At 36.0% G+C, this 17967-nt stretch overlaps 1 protein-coding gene across 1 annotated transcript in view; it reads left to right on the forward strand.

Moving 5' to 3' along the window:
- The window catches only part of SENP6 (SUMO specific peptidase 6), a 45650-nt gene extending 33100 nt beyond the window's left edge, over positions 1–12550 (forward strand). The window contains exons 9-16 of the mRNA XM_029084212.1: positions 781–1010; positions 3575–3745; positions 4632–4665; positions 8283–8466; positions 9924–9931; positions 11478–11704; positions 12239–12345; positions 12430–12550. Coding sequence (XP_028940045.1) covers positions 781–1010; positions 3575–3745; positions 4632–4665; positions 8283–8466; positions 9924–9931; positions 11478–11704; positions 12239–12345; positions 12430–12550 — 1082 coding nt within the window. The remainder of the gene's footprint in view (positions 1–780; positions 1011–3574; positions 3746–4631; positions 4666–8282; positions 8467–9923; positions 9932–11477; positions 11705–12238; positions 12346–12429) is intronic.
- Positions 12551–17967: the final 5417 nt, after the last annotated feature.

Below are 17967 nucleotides of genomic sequence, written 5' to 3' on the forward strand. Positions count from 1 at the left end.
GGAAACCCAAAATATTGTATAATGAAGGAACTGTCCTTGCATGTTTACTGAATCTGCATGGAATTTTTTTGTGGGTGTGTTCTTGGGGAAGATGGACAGTCAAAGACAGTCATTTTTATAATTTCCTTTTCATATACTGAGATACTCTCTGAGAAGGATGAACATTAGGGGAAAAAAATTATTTCATTAATCTGTTTGTTTTTGTAAAAGACTTACACTTTCTAAATGTAAAAAAAAAACATTCTTAGCAGAATTCCATCATTCATTCTCCCAAAGGGAAAGATAGTTGGGTTGGTTTTTTTTTTATTTTATATTTTTTCCTCTCTTATTGAGCTACACATCTGAACACTGTCCAGGTTTTCCCATTTATTTAAATTTCATATTTTTTAAATTGTTAATTTTTGTGCTTTCTTTGCATAAATTCAAATTAATTTATAAACAGAAAGAAACTGGAATTTGAGAAATTACATTTCTAGTTCCATGCTTATTTTACTAGACCATGTTGTCTTACCAAAAAATGTATGGCTTCACTTCTGTGTCTAGAGGCAGATTAATGATACTCATTTCTTGTATAGTTAGTTGTGAGAAATGAAAAATGAGGGGGAGAGCACCTGCAAGCAGATTCCAAATAAACATTAATAAAAGCATAATATAATGATAAATGTGGACTTTTTTTGGAACTGCAGGACAATTACATAATTTACTTTTAAACTATTGCTTGAAAAGAAACTTCTGTTATAGAAAAATGTAGTGGTTGAGAATTTAATATGTTCTGTTTAGTTGTTTTGTCTAGTGATGATGATGAGGAGGATAGTGGCAGCACTAGGAGAATGGAAAGCATTTCACCTCGTCCTGCAGATTCAGCCCGCTCCTCCCCAGCTCCTTCTACAGGAAAGGTGGAAGCAGCATTAAAGGAAAACAGTTGTGGAATAGAACAGAGAATAGGTAGTATAACAACAGATACAGAAATTGCAGTCACACTACCAAGAAAAGCAAGAATGAAAGATCAGGTACTATTTACTGCTTTGTTTAAAGAAAACAAAAATCAAATCATAAATGGAAAATGTAAAGGCTTGTCTTGCATTGTTAGAAGTTGACTATATTTGATAACTTTTCTTATTTAGCAGCTCATTGAGTAGTATTTCTACTTACATAATACTGGAAACATGAGAAAATGTGTCTTCATTATATTTTTACAGCCGTTCATAATGATTTGAATTATGCTTTTAACATAGAGACTTTTGTGTTGAATGTATACTCTTTCAGACCGGGCGGGGTATCTCTATGGAACTTAAGGGTTCACTTAGTTTGCAGAAGAATGTCAGTACCAGCATTTGCCTGGTAAGGCTTTGGACATACAAAGTTAAACGTGAAAAGAGGCACTGGGAGTAACAGTGGCCCTTTAAAATTAAAATACCTTGACAACTGTCCCCATTAATAGCACTTATTTTAAGGATTTCATGGTGGGGCTTTTGTTTTTTAGTTGAGTACCACTGCATGAATTGGATAAACAAAGACAAAAAGTGCACCATGAACAGACTCCTTAAGTGCTGTCAAAGGGGACGGCTTTCACGGTGTGTTAAAAACTTCACCACCTCAATAGTGAGCCATTAAGACGAATAAATTTCCTGTGGCAACTGATGTTGAATTAATAGTGCTGATTAAAACTATTCCTGGGTCACTTTTACAGTTTCACTATTGTGAGTATTGTTCAGCAAGAATATCTAATCAGATTTCCACCTGCAGTCTAAATCCTTTGTGGTTTTTTGAGTTAGAACGCTAAAGTAATGATGCTAAAACCTTCGTGCTATGTTGAGATTCAAAAGCTGACATTCTGGTGCTGTAATTGATGAAATTATGGATGTTTATAATGTGGTATATAATTAGTCACCACTATCAATATAAAGCTGGGAACCTCTAGCCTACAATAAAGCTGTGGGGCTAAAAGCTTGGATGGTAAATGGCTTTGAATTTCAGTTATTCTGGCATTATGTGCTGGATTAATTGAAGGCATTGCATCATGAAGGCAATAGTGTCTAAAGACTTCTGAAACTCTCCCAGATGTTTTCCTTTGTATATCCATATGTTCCTGTTCACTAGTATTTAGGAATCAGTTGTAAAATTGGAAATTAGCTGCATATTTTAAACAAAAGTAGAAAAGAGCTTGCTTTTGAAAACAAGGGAAACAGAATTTTTTTTTGTGTGAAATTTAATACAAACTTTGCATTGATTCAAGGAAACTACCAAGAATTGCAGGTATCCCAGTGTTTTTGTCACATGTAGTAGAAGAGGCTTTAAGAAGCTCTGTTCATTTGTTTTTCTCTCAAAATAGTCATTAATTCTTTACTGAAGAGGCTACTTGAACATGGCACCACTTTAATGTTTATGGTCTTACTGTTTTTCTGTGATTTGAGTTTTGAGCTTTGATTAATATTTAGCTTGTCCAGCAGACAAAGGTGGAAAGCTGTTTTCAACAAAAGTCCTAGGAAAATATTTTAATTACAAGGATTTAGAATCTCTGCCTTCTCCACTGTATTTAAATGAAGCGTCCAAAAGTATATTTTGAACTATGGCAAAGATAGGCTAGTGATTAGGGACTTGGAAATAATTGCCAAGATTTAGTCTTAATAGAAATATTGAATCCCTTAAAATATTTTTCTGTGGGAATGTAATTGTATTTTGTAACCCAAAAGAATGTTTATTAATGGACAGCTTTATGAAGCAATCTAAATACCAAAGACAAGACTAGTATATAGAAAATCCTTCATCAAAAGAGAGCAATATAAGCAATACAACAGATAAATGTATTAATCTGAGGACTATCTGCCAGCTTTCATTTTAGTAGGTTTTTGTAAGATTGTTCTGTTGGTGAACAGGAGACTTCATTTTGATTACAGCTTTGGTCAGCATCTAGAGACTTTCTTGCACTGGAGCCAAACTCCACGTGGCCTTTCAGTGTTTATGTCCTAAAATATGTAATGTATGGAATATATCCTAAAAACATCTTAATAATTCTGTAGAGTTGCTTTAAGGAATTTTGTTTGACTTATTTGTTTGTATTTCTTGAAGATTCTACTCCTGCTAATGTGGTGATGCGCTGCACTTCAGTAATAACTCAGTGTTTATCATCACCAAAACTTCAGACTAATAAAAACTGAAAGAAAAAATAAACCCACCAACATTGTGGTGCTTTTACAGCATCAGTGTTCTTACATAAATAAACAAATAAAATGTATTAAAAATAGCCCTGTTTTGCCAGGCTGCACAGTGTTTCAAAATGTCAAAAAGTAAATTGGTTTTAGAAGCATTACTTGTGATTTGGAAATGTTAACAAAATGTCTACGAGTGTCAGCTTATGTTTCTTTCTTGAATCTACCAACATTATCATCTTCAGGTATTCCAAAAAGTCCTTTAGGAAACTCCCTTCTGTATATGGTTGAGGTGGATGCTATAGTAAGTAATCCTGTTGACCAACAGAAAAGTAGCCAAAAAATCTAGTCGATAGTGTTTAACAAGCTTGTTTTAGCAATAAATCTTAGTGAGACATTCTGAAACCTTGAAAATTACCTTTCAGTTTGGGAACATTGTGTCTAACACTCCAATAAAACGTCGTAAAGTTATTTCTCAAGAGATTGTAACTGAGGCTGTACCTCTCAATTATCAAAATTCCTGTGAAAGTGTCATTCTGAACTGCCGAAGTATACGAATAGGAACGCTGCGAAGAATGGTGGTGGAACCTGTGATTGTAAGTAAACTCGTTATTTGATAAATCTCCTTTCAGTTTTTTTGTACTTGAACAAAACGTGTCTGTGGCTCAGTAAGTTTGCCTCTGATTTCAGAGGCTGTGATTCCTAAAGAATCCCAAAGTACTATTGCATACTGATGCATACAGTCTAGTTCTGGTGTTTTATAGACACATCATGCCTGCAAAACCCTTGAAAACTGTGTATTTGGTTGGGGGTGGGGGAGGGTTTATGGATTAGTGTGCATTTAAGAAAACTGAAGACAACAGTTACCAAAAAATGGATATGGATAGGTGGGAGGAAGAAACATGTCTGCAGGTGAATGATTTTGCTTCTATACAACAATTTTGGGTTTTTTTTTAACCTTCTAAGTGACATGGAGATTTTTGAGGAGACATTGAATGTTAGTTGCATGCAGTAAACCAGACAAAATGCCTACTTCTTGCTGAGTAACCAAATAAATAGCGGAGGGGTGTTACTTGTTCTTTCCACCTCTCTGCAAAACCCCATTGTTTGATTTGCTTAAATACTGATACTGGTAGACGACATTCTCTTTTGAAGATTTTTCCTCCTATAATTAATGGTATTTTTCAGAGTATTTTAAGCCTTTTTGAAAACAGAGTACTTAGGAGAGATCTTTAGTTTCAACAGTCAATATGACTGAAAGAGACATCGAGTAGTAAAGAATATATTTGCTTCCTTGAGTTGTGCTAAACTGTAGGCTTTGTTTTCTGAAAAAAAAAACAAAAACAAAAACATTTTTACTTTAAAATTCTCATTAGTCAGGTACTTAGTCCATTGCAATACGTTTGCTAGTAGTTAAAGGGCATTAAGTCAGTTTTGGTTTGGAGAAGAAGTAAAATCTTACTATTGTGTTGTCTTCCACAGTTTTGCCTGGATTATATCAAAATACGCCTAGAAAGTCAAGAAGGTGAGTACATCTTTCAGTTTAGGTTAGTATTCAATGTATATATTTTGAATGAAGTAATTTTATCAAAGGAATTAAGAGGTGAATCACAATGAAATGTCGATTCTGATTTTGTTATGTATGTAATAAATTATACTGACTGCCTGTTGTCAGGTAAGAGAAAAAAAAAAATTGAGATTATAAATTTGACCTGAACTGCCTGGTGAATAAAAAGCAAAATGATTTTGCATTATCTCTGCCTTCTCCTGACAGAAGGAAAATTCTCAGATAGCATGAATTAGCAATCTGTGGTGTGCATGCAACTGGGTCGTTAGTTCCTCCCCTTCATCCTAGTTAAAGAGTTGTAGATATTCTGATGATGACTGGCAAAGGTTGTCTTGAAAATGTTTAACAAAAGCAATAGGCAAGAGTAACCTCCTGTAAAACATTTCTTCTGTAATACTCTATTAGTTCTTTTATTTCAGATGCATAAGTAGAGAGTAAAAGCCACACAGGTGTCTTACATCTTTCCTGTCTATATCTCCCTTTACAATTTTTTATTCTCAAGCCTGTAGCTTGTATATTTCATGTTACTGAAAGAAATATGGTGACAGTTTAGGAAATGGTGAGCTGTTGCTCTTTTTCCTTTGCTTTCTTTTGTAGAGTTTTGCTTTGGGCCTGAAAAGCAAAGGTGTGTCTTTTATATAGCTTTGCCTCCTTTTGTTAAGTCTCAGTGAAGTTGCAGTCCTATTGAATTTTGCCTTTTGTTCTTTATAAATGAGAACTATAATATTTAGTCATTATTATATGCAAAAAGATGTCTCACAACTTGCAAAGATGAGCGTGGCCTTTGCTCATGTTAACTATTTAAGCTTCTGTTGCATCTAAAACTTAGATGCATAAAAACCTATGCATTCAATGCATTTGAAAAAAACACTAAAAAGCTTGTTAAAATTGTAGAAAATGTCTTATCAATTTTTAGTCAAAACAACTGCATGGTGAAATTACTTCCATGGGACTTGATCCCTCAATAGCATAAAAATGGGAACTCATTAAATGCTGTGTTTATTGGAACATTTAGCACTTTTCCATTTCATTTTTTTGAGTTTTGCATCTGGAGGAAGGTGGGTGTATTCCCAGATAGCTCCATTTCCATTAACATAATAATCATAGCATGATTTGTTTTAATACAATTAAGGGTCTTGAAAAAAATTGCACCTATTTTTTTTTTTTTTTCTTTAGATTGATTTCAATGGTCATGCTTTTTCAGGGAAAGACAAATGCTTTGAACAGCTATAGAAACACCAGTACTGTCCTGCCTTGAGCTTGTTTTTGCACGTATAAATATATGTAAAATTGTCAAAATTCTTTCTGCATCTCTTGTTAGTTTTCTACAACTCCCAACTGCTGTTTCAGGGAAACAGCTTTCGGTTTCTAACACGTAAAAACCTGTTCATGCTGCTTTTTATGTCCCATTGTCTGTCTTATGTCAGCATTACAGGAAATATTGTTTACAGGTTAAGGTGTTTATGGTGAAATGTATTATAAGATGCCTGTCTTAATGCAAAAGGATGAAAATTACTTAAATTTTCGTCTGAAGAGTAGACAGTCTTCCTCTCACATGACATTCATTATGCTTCATTGCAGTGCAAACACAGTTACAAGGATTTAGAGTTTTCTCCAAGGACTAACTACTAGCTCGTGTTTTGGCAAAGACTTTCTAGCTAGACACCATTAGAAGGACCTGTATGCCTCAGTTAAATGGATTGAGTCCAGTTTTAAGTTGGAATTGTCATTACTGCGGTCTCCCTCTGAAAGTGGGAATTTAGGTGAAATGAATTAAGGAAAGTGTGCACATTTAGGAAGGAGAAAACTGAAGTATTAATATAGAGACTGTGGTATGACAGCCTGGCCTTGGAAAGCTGTTGTTTGTTTTAAACACAAAGGAGAGAAGACTCTAGGAGTCATCTATAAACCTTAATTTAGTTACTAGCTTCATTTTCTCCTATGTAAGTCCTTAGGAAGTTAAAGGAGAGTCAGTGCAAGGAGATGGACTAGTTAGATCCATGTAGCATATTTCCACTGCTCTTTTACTGATGAGATGACAAACTACTCTTTTGAGCAGTAAATACTGCCCAGTCAGCTTGAAGGAAGCATGCTCTTGCTGCAGCCTGGTGCAGAGCTGAGCTGCTTCTTCCCCAGCTAGTGTGACAGGAGTATTGGAGGTTTAGAAGGAAGGAAGAGTTGCTTTGCTCTGAAGAAGCTGTGATGGCCACCACTTCCAGTCTGCAGCCAGTGGATACTTCGCTTTGGGTAACTGTTTGCCCTATCATTAAGAGCAGCAGACTCCCTTTCTGGCAGGCACAGGGGTGTGAATTCAGTTGCCAAGAAGAAAGGAGGATGTGGAGGGCTGCTGCTGGACATTGGCTACTAAATGCCAAGAGAAGGATAGGGGAGTGGAAACAGCTTAAAAAAGACAAAGGGGGAAGGGGCAAAAAAACACCCCCAAAACGCTGCCTTCACTAATAATACGAACCTCTAATTAACACTAGTAAGACAGAAAGTAATGGTGTGTCTTTTATATTTTCCCCCTCCCCCTATCATATGTTTTTATGCAAATATGATCAGGGTAATGCAAATTAAATTCTGTGTGGTAACCATTTACTAATTTTTACTCACCATCTGTCTGGTCATGAAATATTTACTAGAATTTAACTTAGGTCAGTGTTTTCAGGAATTCCCTGCAGTGTCTCTTCCCTCTTATGGGGAAAGGAGGAGGAGACTGACTTCATGCATTGAATTTTGAATTTATTGGAAAGACTTTCTCTTGGCTCCATTTATCTTTCTATCCTGTCTGTATTTTGTCCCTTGTGTAAGGGGATGTAGTTTTTCTGCTGGGGGCTGCCATCAAGCATGTGATAGAATGGTGGAAGCTGCCACTAACTAAAGCTTTAAGTGACTACAATTAACCACTTTTCTGATCTAGAAACAGTTACTGGCATTGCACTTTTGGGTCTTTTCACCAAATTTGAAGAACTTCTGACTTCACATATTTTTCCTTCCATTTTTATAACACATTAAAACTCATAAAATACTCAACATTGGCACTGGCAGCATAAGATGTAGTGTTGTAAATTTACCATGTTGCTGACATGGCTCTTTGATAGCAAATTCAGAGCAGTACCTTATCTTCCTCAGACAATTGAATAATTTCTCTGCATGTGTTTATTTTCCTCTTCATTTTGAAGTTATTTTTCATAAGGGAACTTGGTCAAAGGTAAATAGACAGAGTTTTACAAATCTGTTGTAAAATGTGTCATAGCAATAGTTGCAAATTTAAATCGTTGCTAGAAATGCCGTTTTCTCTGTGGAATAGTAACTAGATTGAAGTTGGTCAGAAGAAAACAGTTTGTTTCCAGCTACTTTCCTGAAAGGCGACAGTGGAGTTCAGTTCAACTTGTAAGTTATTAACAGGCATCATTTCTTGGATATGTGTTAATTTTAAACCTCTAAAAATTTCCTTAAAAGTTAAGGAGCACAAACTGATTTGTTGTTAAAATCAAGGGGTAAATTGTAGAGGAAATCTGCATGTTTTCACTCTAACTTAATATACTGTCATTATTTTCTTCTAGAATCAGAAAGCGATATCCGAGAGATTAACCTGAAAACTTCAGAACTTACCAAATGTGAATGGTGTAGTGTCCGAAAATTACCGGTAGTTTTCCTACAAACAGTACCATCAACCTGTAGTAGCCTGAGAGACCAACTTAAAATGAGTAAAGATAATGTCTGGTACGAATGTAAAGGAGACAGTAAGTAAACCATTTTAGTCTACTATTTCACTTTAAATTGTATTTTAATATTCTGAATCACGACTGACTGCGCTAAAGAATAAGACTGGCATCACTGGCTGGGGCAAGCGTAGTGTTTTTCCAGATCTTCCCAGGCTGATGAGGAGTACAGTTCAGAGCAACTTGGCAAAACTGTAGTCTTCTGCTTGTCCAGACACATGCTAATTACAACATATGGTCAGTTTAGTATCACTTTTTTTACTAATTTTTGTACTGAATGAAAGCAAGTTGATTTGTTTAGCTTTTCTATACAAGCCTTTAGATTTATATGACAGCTTTTGGTACACTTACTTCTGCTTTCTGTGCTGTTCTGCTTACGGGCCTTAGTTTCAGTAGGAATTGTGTGGGTTAGCTTGGGTTTTTTTCCCATGTGCTTGTAGTGATGTTGTGATGTACACAAATACCTGCCTGGAAAAATAAGTGGATTGTCTTTGTGTATCTTAAAATTAAGTTTAATTTCAGCATAGTTTTCCTCAAAGGTCTAGCATCTTCATAAGCACACTATTTTTTTAAATTAGCATAGAGTCCTCTTCCCTTTAAATACACTTTTCTTTAGGTTAAATTTAGTGGTTATTTATACTTGTACTCAGCTTCATAGATACATGGTGCATTCAAATGGAGGAAGAATGCTTTCAACGATCTCAGAACTGTGTGCTTCCAGCACATTATACTGTTATAATAACCTCATCCACCTTTTATAAGAAGTGTGAGCTGTAAGGAATATTACAATCACACAAGTAATTGGAGAGCGTGCAGTGGAGCTAGAGACAATCCTGGGAGCAGGCATTAGACCCCAGGTGAACAAAGGTGTTCACAAGTGAAAAAAGAAAAAGCTTGCTGAGTTGTTTGGGTAAGAAATCCTTCCCTTAGCATGTCTCTCGGCCTTTCTTCCCCCAGTTTTTCCCTCTAAGGCAGTGGTGCTGAACTAGATTTTACACCCAACTGCTTGATTGTACTTGATACTTAGGAGTACTTTGTGGTAACGCAGTTGGTATTTGCTTTGTGAACAATGCAATTACTTCAAGCCTGAATCCATAGCTGTGTAAGCAATAGGGTATAGATGCCTAGTTCCCAAAATAGGAACACCCAAGACCTAGTTAGACACCTAAATTCTGTGTGTGGTGAATTGGGAAATAAGCTGCTGAAGAATCACAACAGTTAGCATGTCGAGTTCAGAATAACCAAAAGGAAATGGTTATGCATGTGTCTGAAATTCCTCTTATAGAAAACGGGTCTCTGCAGCTCTGAGTTAGCAAGCTGTGTGAGACTGGGTTTTGCAGTCCTGCAAATCCTATTCCCGTATCTGACTACTTAGTGCAATTTACTGCTTTTTTTATTTTTCAGATGATGTGAGTGTATGATGGTATTTATCAATAGTTGATTGATCTGACTCACATTCTCCAACTTTTGGTAAAGGTGTAGGCTGACCTGTTAAAGCTAAGCCACTGTACCAAAAGAAATTCAAGATTTATTAGGGCTAGCAGGAGCAAGCATGAGAGAATGCCTGAGGCTTTTCTGCTTGCAGAATATTCACCAGGGGCAGAGAGGTTTTGATTTGTTTGTTATAGGACCTGAAAACAGGGCTTCACTGTTCTAGGTGGTGAGGTTTTTTACCTTTACCTGCGTAAGGAGATGAAGATTTTTATTACTGTGACATTTCAAATTCCTTTCCTTGTTCAGATGCATACTTTTTAGAAAAACTGGTTGCCAGTGGATTGGAGATCCTTAAGAGATTTCCATTTCCATGGTAACGGAAATCTGATCAGAGAAAAATAACTGTTTCTTTTGTGAAATTGCCGTTACAGGTTTTTGTACTTACGTACCCAACAACATGTGGTTAGAATCAGTAAGAGTAGTTTTGTTAGAACTTTGTGCTTCTGATACATGGTATATACAGTTTGTATCCCCTTTTTAAAAAGCGTGATTCTTATTTTCCCATTTAAAGTCTATAAACAGTTGTCTCAAAAAAATGTACTTATTTTCTCCCTCAGTATTGTATTCAGTTTAGTTTCTAAGCAGTGGTTTAAGTTTTGTTTCCCCCTTGCTTAGCTACCCCAAGTTAAAGTAGTATTTTTTAACCTGTCACTATTTCTGAGGATCTCTATTGTCTGAAGGAGCTGACGTGTGGATGTCAGAGCTTCACATCCACGTAAAAGTGACTCTTGCAGACTTTTTTTTTTTTAGCTGAAAGGCTGGGGACCTCTGGGTTTATATGCTGTAGTGGCTTTAATAAGCAAAATCTTCAAAAAGCAATAGTGATTTATAATGTAGCAGGACAGACCATGCATCTACCTGAATCATGGGGAGTCATATACTGTTCCTTGTTTAACGTAGTATGTATTGTCTTAGTTATCTTTTTTTTTTCCTTTCCCCTTTTGCAGTTGCATTTATTTGAAAGTAGGAGAAAACCAGACTGAAATCTTATAAAATAAAATACTATTTAGATGTTGAATTTAATAGCAGTTCTTTTCTAATAAATTTCCATAGATTAATGTATCTTCATTGAATTTTGAGAGAGCTGTTCTAGACTTCTTAGTGTTGACCTGGGAGAAATTAGGGTATGATGTTTCCCTATGTAGAGAGGAAATTATGCTGAATACATAATATCTGGAATTTTATTGAAACAATAGGATAGGAACTGTAATGAGAAAAAGATAAACTATTGATTACAGAGTCTTGCTGTCAGTAAGTAGAGGACCTCTTACTTCAAAACATGATTTGGCTTTGCATTCAGTGTCTTTTAAAAATTATAACATTTCTAGATTAAGGCAGAAGTTGAATTTACTCTTTTTGCACATGTAGGTAGAAGGGTTCGGTAGTTAATCCTTCCATCTCTCTGCATGCATGTGTATTACGGCTTGTATGTATTGTCAGCGTGTGCATGTGTTGGCCCATGATTCTTTGAAATCTGTTTATAATTGTGACAAACTTTATTTTGTTTCTAAATGAATAATTTTCTCTCTGCTTTTTTTGTAGGTCAAGAAGAACAGTACATCATTTTGATTTTTGAAACTGGTCTTGATCCTCATGCAAACTCAGTATTTGAAAAAATAATTACTGACATTGGTATTAGAAATAATATTTCTGACTTCTTTGTGAAAATTTCCTTTGAAGAAGCCAATGGCAGGCTTGTTGCATTCACTAAGTGCTTGGAAGACAATTCTAAAGGAAGCCCTTCTCACAGAGAAAACAAAATTAAAAATGTAATTATGTTTTTGTTTTAGAACAAAGTACTTCTATTACTTGGGTTACAAATACACTAAAGATAGTGTACTAGTCACTAGACCAAAAAAAGTTCCAACTTCTGCTGGCTTTTGTGTGAGGATTCCCAGACTGGTCCATGGTGGGTTATGAGAATATGGGAGATAGTCTGTGCATTGAGAATACTTTAGTGTGTTTAGTTTGATCGTAAGGTTGTACAGTGTTCCACAAGTAATATCATTTGAAAATTATTAAGGGACAAGAAATTTATACTGTAATTAGACAACATAATTGTTTCTAAATTCATCTACTGGTAAAATTATAATTTATCAAGCAAGAAATTAAGTTGCAGTGATGTAGTTAAATTTAATTAATACTTTCTTTAAACAAAACTACCTCTTAAAGAAAGGAAAAAAAAACCTAAGTCCTTCTCAAAAAGCAGTGGATATTACACTGCTGCACTGCACAAAGCTTTATTACCTTTTTGGTAAATTTGAGCACAATATGCAAATTAATTTTAACTTTATTCTTGTAAGGTTGCTTCTGAGTCCAAAATGCAGCAGCGAAATAAACAGTTACCCTATTTTGATGATGATGAAGAAATTGGAGAACCACATACAGTATTTATTGGTCCTATAGAAAAGTAAGATATTTATCTTTGCCCTATAACAATTTTCTGAGTTTTTTGGCATTTTGTATTTATTACTGAATGTATTTTTCTTTTCAGGTTGATAGTTTATCCACCTCCTCCAGCTAAAGGTGGTATTTCTGTGACCAACGAAGACCTCCATTGTCTAAATGAAGGAGAATTTTTAAATGATGTTATTATTGATTTTTATTTAAAGTAAGTTTTGTTTCAAATCACTTTTTAGTAGTCTTTTACTTTGAAACTGGAAAAGTTCTGACATTAAAAATTCATAGGTCAGTTGATAACACTTAGTTTCCAACTATATATAGCTTTAATTTTAAAGATTTGTATCTTTTGCAAGAAATTTTCATTCCTCTCCTGTCCTACTTGACAGCTACATTGCTCTCACTTGGAAAAAATGTTCTCTAATATTTCTTAGCATCTGAAGAGGAATTTTAACTGCAAGGGAAAAAAAAGCCTTCTTCAGATCGGTTGTTTCTTGCAGAGTATATGTGTTCCCTGGAATTTAATTAGTTTTGATTAACATAATGGGGACAAACTTTTTAGCAGGGCCTGTAGTGACAGGACGAGGGGTAATGGTTTTAAACTAAAGGAAGGTAGATTCCGGCTAGATCTAAGGAAGAAATTTTTTGCAATGAGGGTGGTGAAACACTGGCAGAGGTTACTCAGAGGAGCGTTAGATGCCCCATCCCTGGAAACATTCAAGGTCAGGTTGGATGGGCAACCTGATCTAGTTGAAGATGTCCCCGTTCCTTGCAGGGGGGGTGGACTAGATGACCTTGAAAGGTCTCTTCCAACCCAGACCATTCTATGATTCTACAAAAATACATAAATTCATTTTTTGATGTCACAAAAAATATTTTTTTTATTATTTTGATGTTGGAGATGTTAGAAGAGTATTAAATTGTTACATGCTGCTGTGTTTATGCTATGTGTAAGGGGTGTGTGTATAATTTTCAGTCTATTAAAGTATTTTTGGAGGTGAAAAGAAAATTAGTGCATCACTCTGGGAGTGTTTGGAGATTTAGTGGCTCAGTTGCTAAATATGGGTCTTTCCTAGGTAGGGTGTATGTAACAAACTCATTGAAAAATTGTTTTCCTGCACAGCAGCAGAACAACTTGTTGATTGGGCAGAGCACTTAATACCTTGAAATGTTGACACAGATAGTGCTTAAGTGGGTTCCTGTGGTTGTTTAGCTCTAATACACTCATAGCTGTTTTGTGAGAGGCTGCAGCAATTTGGCGGGGAAGTAGCAGTCCTTTTTTTGCTCTGACGATGAATACTTTTAACAGCTCCATGAATTTTTCATATTGTTTTTTTAACTAATTAGGTATTTGGTACTTGAAAAACTGAAAAAAGAAGATGCTGATAGAATACATGTGTTCAGTTCATTCTTCTATAAACGCCTTAATCAACGAGAGAGAAGAAATATTCATGAAACTTCAAACCTTTCGTAAGTCTATTGATAAGTCAGTTTTACTAAGAGCTGAGTACACTGAAGACTACAGGAACACATGCTTTACAGAGATAAAATCCTTACAATTTTATGATACCAGCAGAACTCTAGGAAGCATCCAGGCCTATAACAAACATAGGATATCCCTTGAAAAATCTTAAGAAGCTGTTAAGGTGAAAATACCTGGAAAAGTAGTCTTTCAATTGAAATAAGCCACCTTGCAAATCATGTGTTGGTTTCTTCTTACAGAATACAACAGAAACGACATGGGCGAGTAAAAACGTGGACACGGCATGTTGACATTTTTGAGAAAGATTTCATTTTTGTTCCCCTTAATGAAGCGTGAGTAAACATACCTTTTTATTGCATTTATGTGGTAAAGGCTTAAGCTTTATAATTCTAAAATTGAAAGTTACAGTGTGAATTGAAGTTAAAAATTAAGAGAATAAACATCTTTTTCCAGGTGATAAAACCAAAATTGTAATATAAGATCTTTAAGAACACTTTTGTAGCATAAGAAGTATCAGACAAGATAAAGGCTGAGAAAAAATGAACTTTTCTGAGTACTTTTTCTAGGTTTTGCCTGGTTCTCTGGAGTTCTTTCTTCTAAGCTGCTGTCATTGATAACTTTTGGATTTACTTTTTTTGGTCCTTACTTTTTCTTCTAACAACAAGATCTCTTTGGTATAGATGAGATTATTCTTTAGTTACAATAAACCTGTATCAGAAGAAAATGCAATTGAAAATCTCTACTGCCCTGTATGGGGAGCTTTATTCTTTTTCCTTATGTCCTTTTGTCCTGATATTTTTCTTGAGTCAGGAAGCAGACTGTTTGCATTCTAATGGTTTTTAAGGACTTCTAATAATGCTTGCTTTCCTTAAGTTCAGAGCAGGTTGTCACAAACACATTTGTAAGTTTCACAAAGGGAATGTAAACAGTCCTTAAGCCAAAATATTTAGGAAAGTACTGCATTTTAGAAATATACAATAAAAGCATAAATACAGTAAGGACAGAGAGAGAGGAGAATTGTAACTGACTTATCATAGGCATACCTAACTGATCTTTTGAACATTCAAAGAATAAGGTCTTTGTTTGTTGGTTTTGGTTTTACTTTTTTAATTAAAAGGTCTTCAAAGAAATTCATTGAGATACCATGCCATTGTGCAGTGGGAGAAGAATTTATGAATCTTCTCTTCTCCTGCTTCCTCCACAGCTGAATTCTGAGGCTAGCTGTAGAGAGGAAGATATGAGGTAGCTGACCATAGATCTGTCTTTATTATAAAGTCATAAGTAAATCCCTGAGAAAGCTGTTTCATAAGCACTGACTTCAGAATTTGAGATGCTGCGACCTCTGTGCAGCCATGGGAAGACAACCAGTCCTTAGGTGATGAAAATGACTCGTGTTAGATGTTACTCGTCTGCTGCAGACTTCATCCTTGCCATCTCTCTTCCCCAAAACTTTAAGTACCAGAACTTTGAAGTGTCTGTCGCTTAAATTTTTAGTTGCCTTAAAGCTTGTTATATAGTTTACTTCGCACCGTCCTCTCATGTGTCATTATATATCCACATTGGTTATGCATAGGAGAAATGAGACTGACCACGCTGCAAATACCAGACAGCATGACTTAGACATCACCTGAAAATGAAAATAAATAGTTCTGTGGGTGTACAAGAATTAGTTATATTGCTAGTAACTTAGCACGGGGTAGTTTTCACTGTCTTGTTCATTTACTGTTAAGCAACTAAAGCAACATCTGCCTTAGCGAGTATTGCAGCTCAGTAGGAGTGAATTTGTGGAACAGAACATTTTCTGTGGAAGGCATGATGTTCACACCGTGTATGGGTTGGGCCTACAAAAATGCTGAGGAGGAACTTTTTACAAGGGCAGGTAGTGACAGGATGAGGGGAAATGGCTTTAAACTGGAAGAGGGCAGGTTTAGATTAGATATTAGGAAGAAATTATTTCCTGTGAGGGTGGTCAGACACTGGAACAGGTTGCCCAGAGAAGCTGTGGGTGCCACCTCCCTGGAAGGCTTTGAGCGACCTGGTCTAGTGGAAGGTGTCCCTGCTGATGGCAGGGGGGTTGGAACTGGATGATCTTTAAGGTCCCTTCCAACCTGTACCATTCCATGATTCTATGATTTTGCTTTGGACTAGCTTGGTCTCATGGACTAGTCCAGTAGGCATTAGAGCATGAAAAGTGTACTCTTGGTGTGCATCTTTCATCTGGAAATCATTCTGTTCACACTTTTTGGAACTGTCCTTCACTGTGAACTGAAACTTGGTAAGTGGTGACAGTAGGACATTCGTTTGCAAAAGTGGTTTCCCGATATGTACAGTAAGAACATTGCAGAGCAGAAAAAAAAAAAAGGGGGATGAGAAAGTGGTGGCTTGGCAGGGGGGGAGTAGGTTTGGTTTTTTACCTGCTTTATGGCAAAGAAAGCATAAAACAGATCTTCTCTATTTCTTTTTTTTTTAAATTTATTGTTATTAGCTGCTACTATTATTCTTGTCTGCACCTTGCTATTTTGTCTCCCCTGAAATAAGTCACTTCCCTCATCTGCCAAAACCCAGCATTCAGTTTTGAGGAACAAAAAGCTGAACTTTTTTGGGGAGATGCTAACATGTTTTGGAAAGAATAAGTGACTCAACAATTAAATACTCCCATTATGATGAGTAATTGGTTCTGCAAGACAGAGAGGAGACTGGGGAGCTACCTGGGAAAGAACACAAAAAGTGGCAAGTATGGAAGCTTCTGGGCCTCTCTCCTAGTAGCAGAGCTGTCACTTGCTCAGTGTCTCCTCCTTCCTTATATTGTCATGACACAGAAGAATAGCAGGTTTTACCAAGTTACTATATATTTGACTGCTCTTTTCCCTGTATTCTTCCATTTGAAAATGGGTCAAGAGCAGAGAATGGGAGTCATCTTAACTTACTTTTTTCAGTCAAAAATATTTACTGTTTACTTTATTTCAAGTATCTCTCTTACTGTGGTATGTAGCTCTTGTGTTTGTGGAATTGACATGTAAATCCTGTTTTATTTTCATTAACTTCACTACAGTACCACTTCAAGTGCTTCTTAGCTTCTCTGATATAAAACCAGAAAGTTCTATTTTTAAAACTAAATATACTGCTGACAAAAGAGGCTGATTTTTGTTCCTTAATGGCAAAACACTAATCTGAAGGATTTCTGATCTGGTTAGCAAGCACAATATAGATCCTGTTTGTGTAGGTTACAGCGTCAGGTGGCATTCTGTAGCTGTGTATATAATGTGCTATTAAATATATGGCCCCTGGACTTTGTTAATAGGACTGTGAAAACTTGCTTTTGTGCCAAATACAACATTTTTATTTATTTGTGGTGTTGATTTGTATATTAGTTGGCTTCTTAACCTGCAGTGAGTCTTTTGGATATGCAAGCCCTCTGATGAAGGCTGTGGGCTGGGACCTAACATCTATACCAAGTTGCAGTTTTTTTAGAAACTCCGTTGTGCGACTTCTTTGTGTTAATGTAATTTCCCCAAACTTCCCCATGCTCCTGTTCCTCACTTGCAAAATGAGTACTGTCACGCTTTGTGTTGACAAGAGTGGAGATATTTAGATGATATTTGTTCATTAGAATATAATTTCCAGCTACTTGGTGTGTAGCTGTCTACTTTTGTTTGGTTTTGGTGTTGTGGGTTTTTAGGGGTTTTTTGTGGTTTTTTGTTTGTTTTGTTGTTGCTTTTTGGGGGGTGTTTTGTTTTGGTGGGTTTTTTTGTTTGTTTGTTCCTTTTTATTTTTTTTTTGTAATCGGGACATTGCCTTGTAACTTCAGGGGATTAGTGGAAATGCTGGGAGCGCAGAGATTCACTGGTGAGGAGGGACAGCCAGCCAGTGCCTGTGGTATATAGAGAGCAAAGTATGTGCTGTTCTGGGTGGTTTTTGGAGAACCTGGTTTTCAGAATTTTTTTCAACATGCCTTTGCCTGGACATTGTATGTGCAACCTAATATAGCCTAGTAAGGCTTTCATCATCCACTTCTCTTCCATCAGTTTATTCCTTGTCTTCATAGATGATGATCATAGAACTCAGATAGAGCCTTGAGTTGCCCAGACTCTCCCAGTGTTTGCAGCCTGACACATCTCAGCGCTGCAGGTATTTTTCAGGAATTTGCCA

The sequence above is a fragment of the Antrostomus carolinensis genome, unplaced genomic scaffold (genome assembly GCF_000700745.2).
Source record: "Antrostomus carolinensis isolate BGI_N321 unplaced genomic scaffold, ASM70074v2 scaffold17420, whole genome shotgun sequence".
NCBI lineage: Eukaryota > Metazoa > Chordata > Aves > Caprimulgiformes > Caprimulgidae > Antrostomus > Antrostomus carolinensis.